At 36.3% G+C, this 17,017-nt stretch overlaps 2 protein-coding genes across 9 annotated transcripts in view; one reads left to right on the top strand and one right to left on the bottom strand.

Annotated features, from left to right (window-relative positions):
• Tfap-2 (transcription factor AP-2) overlaps positions 1-2,226 on the top strand; it is a 182,335-nt gene extending 180,109 nt beyond the window's left edge. For all 5 annotated transcript variants that reach the window (XM_076785244.1, XM_076785243.1, XM_076785241.1 and 2 more), the window contains exon 9: positions 288-2,226. In XM_076785244.1, coding sequence (XP_076641359.1) covers positions 288-422 — 135 coding nt within the window. In that variant the 3' untranslated portion in view covers positions 423-2,226. The remainder of the gene's footprint in view (positions 1-287) is intronic.
• The window catches only part of LOC143352606 (KH domain-containing, RNA-binding, signal transduction-associated protein 3), a 60,428-nt gene extending 45,431 nt beyond the window's left edge, over positions 1-14,997 (bottom strand). The window contains exons 1-11 of one of the 4 annotated variants that reach the window (XR_013081975.1): positions 14,882-14,997; positions 14,588-14,814; positions 13,929-14,050; positions 13,732-13,848; positions 13,226-13,538; positions 12,770-12,884; positions 12,568-12,690; positions 11,997-12,073; positions 10,571-10,667; positions 10,276-10,402; positions 9,141-9,208 (exon numbers count right to left, since the gene is read on the bottom strand). Coding sequence is in view for 2 of the 4 variants with exons in the window: in XM_076785245.1 (XP_076641360.1) it covers positions 10,312-10,402; positions 10,571-10,667; positions 11,997-12,073; positions 12,568-12,690; positions 12,770-12,884; positions 13,226-13,538; positions 13,732-13,848; positions 13,929-14,050; positions 14,588-14,814; positions 14,882-14,955 (1,356 nt within the window). In the remaining 2 variants the exon portion in view is untranslated. Of the gene's footprint in view, positions 1-6,259; positions 7,462-7,857; positions 9,209-9,513; positions 9,858-9,887; positions 10,403-10,570; positions 10,668-11,996; positions 12,074-12,567; positions 12,691-12,769; positions 12,885-13,225; positions 13,539-13,731; positions 13,849-13,928; positions 14,051-14,587; positions 14,815-14,881 lie in introns of those variants that run through there. The other 3 variants (XM_076785245.1, XR_013081976.1, XM_076785246.1) reach the window with 3 other exon arrangements.
• Between the last annotated feature and the right edge of the window lie 2,020 nt (positions 14,998-17,017).

Raw genomic sequence — 17,017 nt, 5'->3', positions numbered from 1 at the left:
AATAATGAAAACAAGCCAAAAACTAATCTTTTCTATTTTACCCCGTAACTACCCTCTCGGTTGAGATATAGCGTGAAAATTTTACATAGCATGATGCCCTACCGAATGGTCCATTAGCCTTTTTATCCGACTATCCCCTTTATTTCAATTTTTGAAATCTTACATAATGAGCGTGTGAATTGTTAAATTTACAACATTTACCATTCTCGAATAAAACATTTCGAAAGAATGTGTGCAAAGAACACTCTGTCCACAAAGATGTTAAACCGTGCCGTGTCTGATTGCAGAAGTTCCTAAGCGAGTCCCTGAACCATCTGGAGAAGATGTACCCGGGCAACGGTAGCGGCGTGACAAGTAGTCAGCAGTCGAGCCTCGACAACAAGAGTAAGGACGGCTCGTTGATGAACGACATGAAGAAGTGACGCCCGGAGGACCCGCCTACCTCGAACGTGGTCACTTCAATCAGGCACTCGTGGCCGTACAACTGAGCCTCCGCGGGTCAAGCATAACCCGTCGCGAGAACAGCTTCTGGTGGACCACTGATAACGCCACGTATGTCCGCGATATACCCTTGCGAGCGTTTGTATTATAGTGAAACCGAGTTTAGGTCGCGCACAAAGTCGTCCGAAGGGCAGGTGCTTCGCGTGCCCGGGCGACGATCACGATTATTGCGGGCAGACGTGTTACGCCGAGGTTGGCTGGTCGAAAGTGTTCTAGGTAAAAATCAATGAAACGAGGTCGCGAGAAATGTGCAATCGCCGAAAAATATCAGTCGACGTCGATTCCGACGAGAGTCACGGGGAGACCTCGATGGACCTCGGCCCGAATCTCGAGCCGAGTCGAACCGTCAACGAACGTTGGTGCACGAGGTGCTTAATTGATTCTCCTTTCGTTTAACGAAGCGAGTCAGGATATGTATTTATTCGTTTCGAGCAAGATCTCGAACCAATACGCTCCCGATCCGCGTCAATGGTACACAGATACCTGGCAATCCGGTGTGCATCCGGTCTATCGACCATAGAGGTAACTTTGTTCTTTCACTGCCTGTTCATGCGAAGACCCTGCCGATTAACAGGGCCGGCGATATCGATCGATTCGGGATCGTTCCGACCAATCCGAGACACCGTAATCGTCGTAGTCTCTCGAACGGAGGTTCTAGGCTCGTTTGCGATAGGAGTAGCGATAGTCGAAACATTTGTGCAATGATTACGGTGAACGCTTTTGCCGCGTTATTATCTCGCCCTGTGTCCCGAGGACCCTGCAGTCCCATCCGTAGAGCACCCTAAACGAAACACTTAGAATCGGTTCGTCGGCAAACTTCAACTTCGTTAAAAAGGAACATTGAAAAAAAAAAAATGATTTGATCGTCGAGTCACGTTGTGTAGTTTCGCGGTACTGCCGAGTCCTTGTTGCTTGCGAATCGATCGATAATTGGAGAACGTATATGTTTCTATGTGTACACAATACGGACGCAGGAGCGCAGTATGACGAATAAGAAACGATTTCCAACAACCTTGTTCCACGGTATAATTTTTGGGTCGACTATTTATATTGCTCAAGCATCATTATTCTTTGCCCATTAACGAGCGCCCGACATACACGCGCGGGTATCGTTATTATGACGCCGTTACGTAAGCATTAATATTGTCAGCATAGTGATACATTGCTCTCTGTACACGGTGTACAACTTATAATTTAGCGGCCACAAATCTAAAACCGCCCGCGAGCGTTCAACGAACAATTTTTATCGTCCGGCTGAGTCCACTACGTAGAACGACTCTCGGCCCTCATTTACGTGGAAACGTTCAGTATGCAACGACTACTGAATATTCATGGCGGTCGCAGCCTTTGAAGTTACAGATTTCCTTGTAAACACGCTCTCGAGCACGCGTTCGACGCAACCGTTTCGGCGCGTTCGTCGATTTTCTTATTAACTCGTTCAGGCCCCGTTAGACATTCGATATTCCCGTTTTCGAAAACGCGCTCGAAGTAGCATTCGCCATCCTGAAATTCTCGAGCTGCAAGTTTGCTTTCGGAGATACACTTAACCCCATGCCCTACAATACCGAGTCATACTCGTGATGAAGATTCTGTACACAGTCTAATAAATATGTATGTTATTAGTTTCCTTTCAACCGAAATAAAATTCTATTTTGGCGCTCCTAATGTACAACTATTGAAGAACATACAGGCATACAATAGACATAAATTTTCTCCTTTTCTTAGGAAATTACGAATTACAAAAAATTTCTGATCAATGAAAACGTGAAATACATCGTAGTGCAAGGGGTTAAGTCGAGCTTATGCAAATTTGCACTTTCACGGACGAACTTTAAAGAATCAGCGCACTGGCATGCTTTCATCAAAACTTGAATATCTCGGTTTAAACAGTAAACTTTGAAATTTTTAATGGAAAATTGAAACTGTCCAAGCCAATTGTTGGAAACACTAGCGAAATGAAAAAGTGCGAAATTCCTTCTTCTGATAATTTCATTAAGTCGACGGTAATGTAATAACATTCTTGCATTCTTGTAATGGCTTCACAGTTTGGACTTGACCTACTCGTTTACATCATAAATGCATACAATCCATTTATCATTCTTTTACAGTCTATTCGTCACATTCTTAAATCTGTTTCATCAAAATTAAAAAGATTTCTTATTATTACACTGAGGATTGTTTGTGTTTAGGCATGGTGAAAATGGGTAGTGAGACTGTAGATGTGTTTGTCTCTGATGTGAAAATCGATGAAACTGTGTATGTATTGTACATTCATTTCTAACAGTTCTTTCAATTTTTGTGGTTCAATAGTATTGAGCTTAATTGGATTTTGGCAGAAAAATATAAGAAAACTCGTTATTAATCAATCTGGCCTGTGAACGACGCACTTTCAATTTAGTCGAGTTATTAAAGGAATAATGGCATTCTATTCGTCCACCATTTTTTATTAAAGCAGGCAATTTTTCTTTTGCATACAGCAGTGTCCTTATTATTAAACAGTGAAGGAAGCGATGTAGATTCTTTAAAGAAGTCGTGAACATTGTAATGTAAACATTGGAAAGCAATTCTTGTCTCTTTTAGCTAATTAATTTTTCTGGAACACCTTCGACTTATGCTTGCATGTTCTATCTTTTATCTGTAGGCGTCACTGCGATTCGAACGAAACTATAGTCGAGTTAAAATCAAATGGTCTATCACTTTATCAGTATACATAAAGAGGAGGAGTTATAAAATAATGTGGTGGGGACAATTTCGTTGCAATGATCCTCAATGACCATTTGTATTAACTAAATATTGTGGACTCAGTCGTGACATTTTTTATTACCGCCGTACGCTTCCCACGTCACTCAACTTTCTCCAGCAAGTAATTCGCAAGATTTTGCAATCGAAAAAAAAAATGGACGTTCGTCGTCCTAGTCGAGGCTAACAAATGTCACGATGAACAAACGGTTAGACATTAATGCGGCGACAACGCACAACGGCCGTCCGAGGCTAACAATGATTATATTAGAATTATCTAATTGCTTCAGCGGCGACGTTCTATTCGAATAAAAACACGTGGACACGAATAGCCGAATTATTCGTACAGTTTCTTGACGAACAATGCTTTCAGTTCCGATGATTTTGTACAGTCGATTAGAAGTAATCATGCGAACCGCATCATTCTACTTACATACGTATTAAGAAACATTTCAGTCTAAGTAAAAATTTAATATTCACGATGCAGCCACATAATAAAGCATTATATTCTCTCGTTGAAAAGTTGATTCACGATTTCTCTGTAGAAGAACTATTAAAATGCTTGCCATGCGGAATGCACTGTTTCGTAGAACGTTTCTTCTTTTTTCCTGCGAGTAAGAAAACGTTGGAGGCTTTAGATATTGGTCTGAAAATTGGTTCGAATTAGTTCTCGGAAATATACATTGAACAAGTTAAATTGTAAGTTTCATTAGAACGTATCGAACAACTTCGATCGAGAACTGTATCGTTGTACGTGGCGTTTGTCGAACCTTTAAAGGCACTTTTATCTACTCAACTTGTCTTCCGAAGTTACTCAATGCTTTATTATACGTTCCATCTCCTATTATCATCAAGTAGCAGCTCGAGTAGCCTGTCCCTTATAAATATTTATTCCGCTGTTCAAGAGAAACGTCGAATCGAATCGTGGAACGGTGCACGCGTTCCGAATCGGCTGTTTGCTTCCAACTCGAGGCGTGGACGCGTGCAAAAAGAAAAGAAAAAACAAACAAATCGATTTGCACCGGTGCTGTTAACACTTCTACGTTCGTAGCGACGATCACCGAGACACCAGCGCCGTTACAACCGTGGACGATCAAGCGATCCAGACGCGGATCGATCGCGGTCTGTGTTTCCTCTCACCATTGCCAAAAGCGATTTTGGAAAAACGGAACGGGGGCCCTAGCATGTTTCCGAGGATCGTCGGTATGTCGGCGAGTCTTGACAGAGGCCCGCGAAAAAAAAAGATATCTCGATTCCGAAGACCACTCATCGTGCCAATGCGAAAGTTGCCATTTCAGATGTGCCAATTAAACGATATCGAGTTTAGAAACGTAAGAGCGAACGACCGAACGATGCGTTTAGGGTCTTCAGGGGCGAAAAATGTGTGTCCTTGGAGCAGAGAGTTTCGACAAAGGGATCGGACGAGAATAATTACGAATTCGTCTGGACCGAAACGCGTGCCGCATGTTAACGCTCTGCGAACGACGCGACGGGAAAGGAGGGACGCGAAAGTAGAGCGGAGACATGAAAAAATTGCGTCGAAGTACAATACCAGGTGAACCTGAGACATATCTAACTTTGTAATTAAATCTTAGGCGTATGTAAATGTAAGATTAAGAAACCTGATCAAACGTCTCGCGTTCCGGGATATTATGTACAGAGTATTTGAATCTTTCTTGTGATATAATCGTACATATTACTAAGGTGTAAAACTGATAACAAGGCAAAAAAAAAAATTACTATTATCATTCCATGTTTTTTCATAGAGGTGAGGTATTAGCGTGGTCGTGACGAGCGCCGGATACCGCTCCGTTTTAATTAGACGTATTAATGTACATTCCGACAAGTTCAAAGCCGCCAGTCAGACCTTCATTCCGTCGACAGATTGTACTTACCGATATTAAACGTTTCATTCTTGCTCTCGGATTTTTGTTCTCGCGATTCGATCGCGTCGTTCGAAGATTATCTACGAGGAAAATGGTAAAACAAGACAAAAAACAATTATTTATATATATATATAAAAGTCACAGATGAGACATTTCAAGTTTCAGACCAACGTTTTTCTTCGGACTAGTTGGGAGAGAAAGAACAGAAAATCTTATTACACGTTATTTTCACTCACGACTACTTAGGCGAACTCGTTAGACTAAGGTTCCGTAAATTAATACTTATTTATAATCCTTAGAGCGGCCGTAGAAAGACGTTTTCTACCAGAATTTCTGTGCCAACTGCAAAGAATGTTGTAGACAATTTTTTTTGTTCCACGTTGAAGCATCATTCTAATCTTGTAAGATACTCAGATATATCTTTATTAAATATATTTGAATTTCGTAGTATATTATATTCTGATATTGATTATACATTTCATTTTTGTATATTGGTGTGTGATAAATAAATAAGAATATTGTTTCTAAGTAATTTACATACTTGTGCTCGGGGCTCGACCTCAAAAGATAGACGCCATCGAGGTTTAATCCTAACACTATTCAATCCAGCATCCTACCGATCTCACTATATGAGGATATTTTAAAAAATAATACAAGAAATAAATCATATGAACTTCAATTACTTAAGATTCTAATATTCTAAAAGAACGTGCTAAATATTCGTAAAGTAAAATAGTGTTCGAGTGAGCGGTGAACGACGAAGTAGTATAACAAGTCTGTGACCAGACAACATTAGTGACATTTTCATTAAATCATTTTACTAACTTCAACTAACTATAAACTATAAGGAAACTTAGAAACGACTGACTCAGTTGATTTATATTAAAATTTTAGTTGCAGTTTATTTGCTTTTTTACCATAGAATAATATTTTTAATAACTAAATGACGTAATATATACTTTAATTTTGTACAAGTGCAATTAAAGAGTAAAATATTAAAGGATCGGTCTAAGGATCAGAGTATATATATATACTCAGAATAATACGTCAGTGTCAAAAATTATATGACTACAACAAATGTGTTTCAGAAAATAATAATAGGACATACTGTTGATTTGTATATTTCATTTATTTCTTTTCAGTCTTCAACCACAGATCTTGACACACATGTACATATATTCATACACACACACTAGGTATAGAACAAAACGTACCTGTTCGATGAGGTTCTATGATAATGTTAATGAAAATTGCTGGGAGTGAAAAATGAATACTTTTTCTGGAGTAGAAGTCTTAGGCTAGTTCACAGAAGGAACGGAATGCTTTTGGGAATAAATCGGGATGGATTGACGAAGTTTTGAGCGAGGGGATTATAGTGAGTTAGAGCAAATCGAAGCGGGTTGAAACGAATTGAACCACGTTAAAATGTGCTGAAACAAATACAGATCATCTGAAGTGATCGGGATCCCAGGTGAACCTCCGGATATCATTAGAAACTTATTTTCTTATCAACAACAGTACAGAAACCTTGCAATTTCTGATCGTGTAAATATTGAATGACCCCAAATATATTACGTAGCAATGAAATATTACATTCTTTTTAAATGATTGTAATATTGTACATACTAAATTTTCCTAAAAACAGGAAAACATATAAAATCTTGCTATCTTTTAAAATTTGACATGGAATAAGGAAAGCAGAATGAAAAAGTGTTCACGCATGCAGGAAAGTCTATTTTTTTAGCAAGCCTTAAAAAGCTTCCGAGTATTCCCCATTTTTAATAGCGTCAATTATGTCTTGCAATAGTTCATAAGCACTCTGTCGACAGGTAAAGATTGCAAGCTTGTTAGGTACAGCCAAGGCTACGTACAACGCTGAAATTTCCTATATTGTATCTAACATAATTGTATAAACAGTGACGTCATTTAAAACTTCCAGTTTTATATAAAAATAATTAGAATCGTATCCAATAAAATGAAAAAGTCCTGTAAATGTAACTTATTGACTGTCTTACGATAGTGAAATAACATTAAAATTAGTTCACAGAATATTTTGGTATACAAGTGTAAAATAATGACTAAACTACATATACGAAAAAAGTTTTATGAACGTAAAATTGTTTAAATAAAATTTTCTGACAGTGCGTGGGGATTAAAACACTGTTGGAAGGAAATAGAAGAAAGTTAGTTGTACATGTGAAAATTAATTAGTATAACATACTCACGTGATCCTAAGGTGCTTCAATCTCCACTGAGCAGAGAAACAGAAGAAGATTAAAATATTTGAATCCACGAAAATGCGTTCCCACACGATTTTCTTTAAGCTTCTACACACCTAAGAAGGATACACGAAAAAACATGTTAGAAGTAACTACCTCAGTTGCCTCCAGTAAAACTTCAATAAAAATCAAAGTTAATTATATAACCGAAAACTAAAGTCGTCGAGAATTTAAACAATAAATCATATCAGCTTTAATACAAATCATATTGTTTATACCTTTAAAGACTCGATCAAAATTGTCGCTTGAATTAAAAAAGAAAATTAAAAACATTTAGCTGTGTCGCGGTTAAGCTGATCAATTTAAAAATCGTTGACAAAACGACGAAGTCATAAAATCGTGGAAAATATTAATGTCGCTGGTTGTATCTAGATATATTTATTTATATTTTCCCAGATTATAATGGTGTTGATTAATCAGGATTATTAATTGAAATTTTTTTCAAATGATGCTTACAATAGAGCCATTATTCTTTTCATTTATTTCAATTTACGAGAATTACATGTGTAAGAAAAAAAAGAACAGATAGTTACTTTAAAATCGAGAAAAATATTTACGCATAAATTATTTTTACGATCTTTTTGTATACTCATATTGACTGGTTACAGGTTAAGATTACATTTTTTAGTGTCGTTAGAACTATACCTTCGAGACAAACTACAAAAATCGTCGCTTCGCATTTTTGCGCATGTTATTGCACGTGCGTGTTCGTTAACATTTATTTAATGTTTTTTTTTTGTTTGTTTTTTTGTTGTTTAAACTTCCTAAGTCGCTTTAATTACGTTTGTTTTTTGTTTGCCACGTAAACATAATACACATTATGATCATATGAGTTACGATACAATTTGCATAGCTATATGTAACATGGTTTTTAATATTCATTTATCTGTTCACTTGCCACTGGATATCATTTACAATATTTTACTTTCTTCCATTTTAGACACGTATTGCTAGACTCAACATAATTCATTAAAACGCACACGACTGTCCGAGCTATGTACTCCTCGTTCGTAAATCAATGTCCGCACTATTTGATCAATCGAAATGTTAAATTTCCATGGTCAAAAAAAATTCGTATCTTCAAAATATTTACAGAAAAGCTCTGTGAATGATGTCATTTTGATTATAATGCGCTTATAAGCATATTACGTATAATACATATATAAGCATATTACGTATAATACGTGTATAAGCATAACTACGTATAATACGTATATAAGCATAACTACGTATAATACGTATATAAGCACATTATGTATAATACGTATATAAGCATATTACGTATACTGTAGTAAGAAAATTCAAAATTTTTTTCTTTCTTGTAAGAAAATGTAAAAATCGTATTCGGTAAGTGAAACGAAAGAAAATAAATCCGACACAGCTCTGACTTTCTTTTGCTTAGAGGCTGCGTTGCGACACAGGCGTATTCGACAATTTTACTTGTTTTCTTTCCGTTTTGATCCTCTTGGTCTTCTATCCTCCCGCTTTTGACGTGTTACATTTCTTCAGGACAGGATTTCAAGGAGCGGGTCACTTTCTTCTAATACATTGCATAGTGTTTGTTTGTTGTTGTTGTTTTTTTTTTTCGTTCGTTCGTTTTGTTTCTTTCCTCGTCGAGAATCAGAAGAACGAGGTCAATCAACGCAACGACATAACTCAGATTCTGGTCTGGGGCCGAATGAGTACGTGTGATCGTACGTACGCGGGAAAAAAACGGCACTAAACGCGCCGTGACATTTTTCATTACAGTTTTCATTGTATTACGTGTGTTCCGGCTTTATCCAACGGCCACAATAAACTCATCTGAAAAGCATGTCGGCTTCGTTACACACAACTGGGAGTTTAGAGAACAGAAAGCACAGAAAATAAATATAGTATGCGAAACAGATCTTCGTCAAATCGGGACACACTGCGCGTTAAAAAACGATCGTGCGGCTGTTGCAGAGCAGAATAAATGCTGGTTACACGGAACCCTCTCCTTCGGAAGCTTGCCAAAATTAGCAAAAAATTATTTTCTTAAGTGAAATCTACGCGAACTATAAGACAACCGATACGTAATTCTATTTATGTATATAGTTAAGTGCAAAAGAATTCAACCGTTTTGAAATTGATAATTTAAATAAAATGCACAGTTAATAAAATTTATAAAAACACTTTCGTTTACAGCAAGTGAATGTTCCTTGAATAGATAATATGAATAAATAAACGTTTTATTTTTTTTTTTAATTCATTACAGTGTTTCTTACACGTTGAACCCACGAATATGTATAAAACACTGAATTCTTTACGGTCTGATTAAACTTCTGTAGTTACCAACGTAAAATTAACATTCTGCATCATCACTATCAACCTTTCAATATAATAAACAATAATTTTTGCGCGTACGTACTGTTTTGTGTATTAAGTGGTAAACTATTTTTGAACGGTCCTTAACAAACCTATTTAATTTACCCTCGGTACAATATTTAACTAACTGCAATACACTATTACCATTATAAAAATGTCCGTATATTCCGTGTTACCCACATTTACCTTACATGGCACCCGGTAAATTAAATAAAAAATATTTAGTGTTAGAGGATCATATCACTCAACGCTTCAAAGTTTAGTCAAAATTCTACGACTAGTTTACTCAGTAGAACTAATATTTTTCTTGTACCTCAAACATTGTCTATTCGATTTAATTAGCCCTGCAAGATCCGAATCGTCTTTGAACGCCGCGATTGCCGAAAAGAACGTAGAAAGAATCGAACAACATTAAGAAAACGGTAAAAATTTGGCAATGAAAAATAGTCGGATTTGATACGTTTACTCGTTTGACTGGTCGCAATACGATGAAAAGTTGTAATAATTGCCTGCGTGTCGTTTACCGTGTGTGTGTTAGTCTCTTCCGTGCCTCCGTTCGTTTAAAAACGGTCTCGGTCGTTTAAAGGTTTTGGCATCGCAGGCACCATAGGTCGTCGTGCGTTAGGAAGATTACACGTCAACGGTTTAGGGCTATGAAATAATAAAGTCAGAAAAAAACAGGACTGTTCCTCTCATTAGTTAGGAAAACACAAATGAGACAGAGAGAAAGAGAGTGAGAGTGAGATAGAGACAGAGACAGACTAATCGAAAGAAAAGATCAAGAGAAAATTTATAGGAAGATTGTTTGTGGATTTTTACTTGGAAGGTCGTGAGTACGGAGCGTTGCGGTAGCGCGAACTTGAGCCCGATGTCGTTGTCGTCTTGTACGATTTCCATGCGCGGCTCGATGATTCCTCTGCGAACGTCATTCAGTGATTTATTTGCATTACTTACATCCATCTTATAACACACTACGCGAAGCAGGTGTTAACATCGAGTTTCCGGTTTTTCTCCCGCCCCCCCCCCCCCCTTATTTTTAACCGTATTTAAGTCAATATCCAGAGAAACCGGTTGACGGATTACTGAGTTAACACTTCGGACTGTTATGCGAAGCCATTCATGACTATTTTAGCGTTCGATATTACGGACAAGCTTCTCGAGATGCTCTATTCAACGCAGGAAACGAAATCGTGGCGTACGGGTGCTCAAACACGATCATTTTTATATTCCTCAGAACGTAAAACAGCTTTCAATTTGTTCACCATTCTAAAGATCAACTTTTTAGCGATATAGGTGATTTTACGTTTACTCCATTATTATTATGTACCACTTAAACAGATTGAAATTAAATAAATCATAATGTGAAGTCGATGAAATGATTATGAACATATTTAAAAGCGATTTATGTCAAACTACAATCCAATGTACACATTTCTACAAACATCTCCAAAGAAAAAGAAAAATAGAGTAGGAATTATATACTTTACGGTATGAACCGTGTGAAAGTAGTGAATGATTTTTACAAATAAATGTTATAGAAATGAACGTTATGAATGATTGTTACAGATATCTACGAATACAATACGAAAGCCTTCGATGATTAAAATTAATTTTTTCAACACAGTTTTGGGACCCGTACGCTTCGCGAAATCATTCTAATCGTTTTAAGTAGCCAATACAAAAAGTTTCCTATCTATTTTGTCATTCATTTTAAAGTGTCTGTTATTTTGAGAAATGTGAAGCATTTATGCATGTTTAAAGATCATCAGCAGTCTCACTATTTATTTTAATTTGGCAAGATTTAACCATGAATATCAAATTGTTGGAAATATTTCGGAAACTTTAAAGAGATAGTTATTGGAGCTGTGTCTTATTAAAACATTTTATCAATAAAACATTCTGATGCATTTAAATTTTCACTTTAAGACTTTAAATATTAATACGTTGTTAAATAGCTCGTGCTCCAGTAATTTTTGTTTATATGTATATTAGATGATTGTATTTCAAAGAGTTTAATTATTTTTTATAGAACAACAATTTCATGGATCTGTGTGAAATTATTAAGAGATTTAAGTCGATAGATTTGGGAATGTGTCGCATGTATTATGTTAATCGTGTACGTCGTGTGCATCTCTATTTAGAAATTTACGATTCTAAGCATTCGGATCAGTTGAACTCTACTTAATAAGTTAGAAATGTTTTTAGGGAGAATATACTATAATAAGAATAAATAGGAACAGATTACCTGGATACTCGGATGTTTCATAGTACTCGTGGGATGAGTGCGGACCGGAGTCGTCATCGTAGTCGTATGATGTGTACCTCAAGAAAGTATACACATATCATCTCTAGATGATTTATAAACATACATGACGCGGTAGAACGTTGTATTAAAACTACAAGACTGCCTTCCGCAATGTAACACAATCATAAAAATAAAAATAGAATCTCAAAACAACACCTCTGCTTAAATAAATATTTACAGAAAAAATGTGGAGGATAAAACACCGTTTTCACTGATAATAATTCACCAAAACAGTTCTTTATCAATTCATTGATAACAATGTCCTGTGCTAAGAAACTAGTAAAATAGCAAAAAATAAAACACGTAATTTTTATCGCTGAAAATTCAAAGTCAAGGATTCATATCACCCACTAAAAATTAGTACTCTTAAAACTATTCCAAAGTTTGTTGGAAATAAAAATATATTTGCAAATTGCAAATGTTAAAAAATATTTTCCTCGAAACTACAGCTAATAAAGCGAACTGTGCGGGTTTATGAATTCGTTCGATTAAAAATGATTGTTACGCTTACCCTGACGTCCCTGAACTATAATGCCGATCTCCATATCGGCTGCTGCTGCTTGTCGAACCGTGGTAATCATAATCATGATGCGACCCGACACGATTGCTCGGTGGCGGTGTAGCGGCCTCATAGCTGCGAATAGAAATCCGCAAATATTGAACAGAACTCCCCCAACGATGACTCGTGCTACTATAAGCGTCGATAAACTTACCCGTAACTCTGATCCATAGCGGCTCTCGCGCGATCCAAAATAGAAAACACTTTACTTTTCGCTGATACTGGCCGAGACATTGGTCCTCGACTCGACGGCGGTGGAAGTATTGCAGCTAAACGTTTCGACAAAATTTTAATAGTATTCGCATCATATTTCAACCCTTTGCACTAAAAAAGTCAGCTATGACATTGCACACCCTTTCGAACTATTCCGAATTTTAATTGTACTAGTGCACTTTTACTAATTTTAGTGATCAATCTATCTATAGATGAATTAACATTTTAGAGTATAAGAAATTGTAGGTGTGAATTTCTTAAAACTGGAAAATGCGCAACTCTCACCTCAGTAAACAGTCAAACTTAGTCATCGTAAAAACGGGATCAAGTTGATGTTAAAATATTTCTAGACCGCAAAGGGTTGGCTCTAGTGGAAAATGCGTTGTTTTCCACTCACTTCTCGATGATCGTGGTAAGGTGGGCCTAGCTGTGGGTCTCAATATACCTCCTCCAGCTGGAACTCCCCTCACAGATGGTCTTCTTTCATCGGTGTTTATAGGATCGTCAGCCATGTTCATCTCCATTTCCCGCATTTGCTCCTGACGTATGTTGTCGTTGTTGTCGGGAATTAGATATTTCCGAACTTCGGCTAATGCGAACGCAATGCGAGCATAAGCCTCTGCTGGCGCCGCGAGAGCCGTTATTTCAACATGTAGATCGTCCGACAGGTGTGCATATTTTGGGTCGAGAGACATTCGGCACTCAGCTTCCTAAAATAGGATATATTTGTTAGAATTTATTAATCAAAAGAAACTATAATTGTTTTGAAAACTTATCTTGTACAGATATTACTCAATACGTACATTAAATTGCAACAGATTATGTAAAAATGGAAATTCATTTCAAATAAAAATGATTTCAACACTGATTATATTATGCTAAATGCGAAAAATTAAAATATACCTTTTGACGATCCTTCATTGATCCTCTTCCTAGTACTGCCATTTTACACATAGTCTCCTCTTGCAAACGTTTCATAGAATTGCCTTTAGGACCCAACAATTTTCCAACAAAATTGAACTATAAATAATATAACTGTATAAGTATTTATCATTTTTGTGTAAGTAATGTACAAAATAGTTATTATAAAACATAATTACCTTAGGGTGTTCTCGAACAGGTACTAATACTTTCACAGAAACACGAATTTGTTTTTCACGATAAATGTCGACGTATTTCGGATCCCTTATAGGTTTTCCCATAGCTTGAGTCTTCTGAATTTCTGTTGTACGAAATAATTATTTTTAATTACATAGCCCAAAATGGTACTAAATTCTATCTTTCAAAACAGCAAAATATGCATTGTAAATTAAATCTAGATTTTACAAAAAACTTCCAATATCATTATTACAGGTTGCAATGATTAGTGTTGCTTGAACATTATGCTTTAAAAAATAACACATTTTCAATGTAATCAAACGCAAGCCGACTGACTTTCATTTGTATAACTAGTCGATGAAACAGGTTTGTAAAAAATATATGATAGTCTTATGCATCTACATCTACTCGAATTATTACTACGTTTTATTTCTCGCAGCTCTATAACCTTAAATATTAATCTTAGAGCAGAGTATCTATCAATTTACGTAAATCATTTATAAGAAATCAAAGTTTCGTTAAAAATTAAGCTACTCTAGAAATATTAAGTATAAGCTACTAAAGGAATAAACTCAAAGGTATCATGAAGAATGTCAACATAAACATACTGAAGGACGAGCCATCCTAAAAGTTCGATGAAAAGTATAAAAGTAGTATTTACCTTGATCGATTAATCTGGTTGCGTTTGGCCATTTTTGCGAATCCAATTCAACTTTTTCTTGCAAAAGTTCACGAACATATTCCCCGACTTTATCAACTTGATGCTCCTTTTCCTCGCGTTCATTGTCCGACAAACCTCGTGTTTTGTCGGATTTCTCATCCCGCTCATATTTATATTCACCATTACTTGGTCTATCACTCATGGTAAACACTGTATTATTAACTACTCTGCAAGATGTATAAGAGGGAAAGTAACAATCTTGTTAATCAGAAAACGAAACGTATTTTTACTCACACGCAACGCGTCTTTCGGATAAAGTAGCAATGGCTGACTATTCTATCCCCAGCAAGCTTAAGGCGTACTTTCATGCATGTATCGTCGTAATATATTAGTGATGGGAACTATCGACTAAATGAAACCATCGACTACTTACTATTTAGTCGCAACACACAATCGACTATTTAGTCGACGGTTTTCAGTCGACTAACTTGCTTTACTGGTTATCAGAGAGGAAATGAGAGCCCGGGATTTTAATGTTCCAAGTATAGTGCTGCCCTCTAGTCTAATTTTTAGCCTGGACCAGAACCTGCATCGTCTTACCACAGACGAGGTCACCGACAAGATATTTAGAAAGACTGCCAGCCTTACGGGAGAATGTGTCGCTCGAAAAATACGGTGTTTTCTACCGCCCTCTAGGATAGATTTTGGCTGAAGTAAGAAACAGAAGGCCAACGACGGTATCTCGTCGGTGCAGAAGACCACTAAGTAAATTCTCGTCGGTGAGAAGGTGAATCATCACGGAACCATATCGATTATCAAATGTTACATTCTCCGACGAACGTATTCGAATTAAACAGATATTGTTTTTTTAGTGTTGCTTTTTAAGATTTAAAATATTGAAAGTAAAACTAATATCAAGGACAAAAATGTAGAAATATTTTACGTAAGAAATTATTAAAGCATAATTTTAGGAATATTTCATTTAACAAGCATTATTTCCTTACACTATTGTTGTAGATAATTGTTCCAAGAATCGATCTGTGGGAACAGAAATATGTTGAAAATCAGAGTAACGTTTATTTAACGTACTATTCCGAATAATATAGAGTTTGAGAGAGAATCGCGTGGATGAATTAATATAATATAAAATAATATAATTGTAGGAGTAAAGATGGACAAATTTTTATTGAAATTGACATTTCAAACAGCGAATAAAAGATAAAAAAATTATTTGTTACGCGTCAAATAAAAATAATTACGTTATCTCTTTTCCACACGTAATGAATTTATTCGACGAATAAAGATAATTTCTAATTAACGGGCCAAGCTTATATCTTTTATTTAGCTGGATTCGAGAAATCTTCGACGACAGTCACGATCTGTTTATACGAATTAGCGAAACATCAAGATATTCAAGATAAATTGCGAGATGAGATTCGAAATGTTCTTGAAAAAGACGGCGGTATTAAATATAGTGCTCTGAGTGACGTACCTCATTTTTTAAGGTGATCTCAGGTCGGTATGCTGATTTTAGCATAATTACGTTTAACTAGACTTATACTAGACTTACTTCCGTGTTAATTATAACTGCTGACCCTAATTGGTCGATTCTGAGGTCTATCGCCATCAAGATATGTAAATCTGAAACTGCACATTTACCATACAAGTGTATAATGCGCGTTTTTCATCAAAGTTTTGCATTAGATTTATCTCAATGTATCTGTGTGTCACATATTCCTTAATGGAAACATGTAACAGTGTTCATAAATTAATTTCTTCATCCGTTGACATCACGGCGTCCTGTGCAGAACACGTGAAACACAGTCATGTACATCGACCATGTTGTTTCCCGTTGAAATGAGGAGAATTAAAACGACGCAATTCAAAGTTGGATTTCAAATCCGGAGTTGGTGGTATCATCAACGTTTTATTTCACAGTCTGACATATGAAACACAACGGTACTCCAGTACTTCCGAATAGTAGATTTACATTATATACACAGACACGGAACGTATCAGTTCAGCGGTTGAATAATCTTTGATACACTTCAATAGAGATGTTTAAAAAATTAATCGTAGCCTTCAAATAACCGTACAGATAAAAGATGAAAATTTTATTCGGCGCTTTCGCTGAGTCTTCTGTGTACATTGTATTACATAGATCGCGAACACTAGACGCGATTTTAAGGGAGGGCTTGTCGTGTAACAAGTTTAAATAATTGAAAATATTTTTTGTTTACATATACAGTTTAACGTCTCGAAAATATGTTTCTTTTTCGTTTTCACTGGCTATCCTCTTCTACGTTCAAAACTTGCTTCGTACCGTCAATTAAATCACTAAACACTGTTCAAACTATATCGTGTTTAGTCACTTTAATCGAGCTGGCGAAAATTATTCGAGGCTTTCGAAGAAAGATAAAGATAAAAGAT

This window comes from Halictus rubicundus, chromosome 3 (genome assembly GCF_050948215.1).
Source record: "Halictus rubicundus isolate RS-2024b chromosome 3, iyHalRubi1_principal, whole genome shotgun sequence".
Taxonomy (NCBI): Eukaryota; Metazoa; Arthropoda; class Insecta; order Hymenoptera; family Halictidae; genus Halictus; species Halictus rubicundus.
This window is presented reverse-complemented; position numbering and strand designations above follow the sequence as displayed.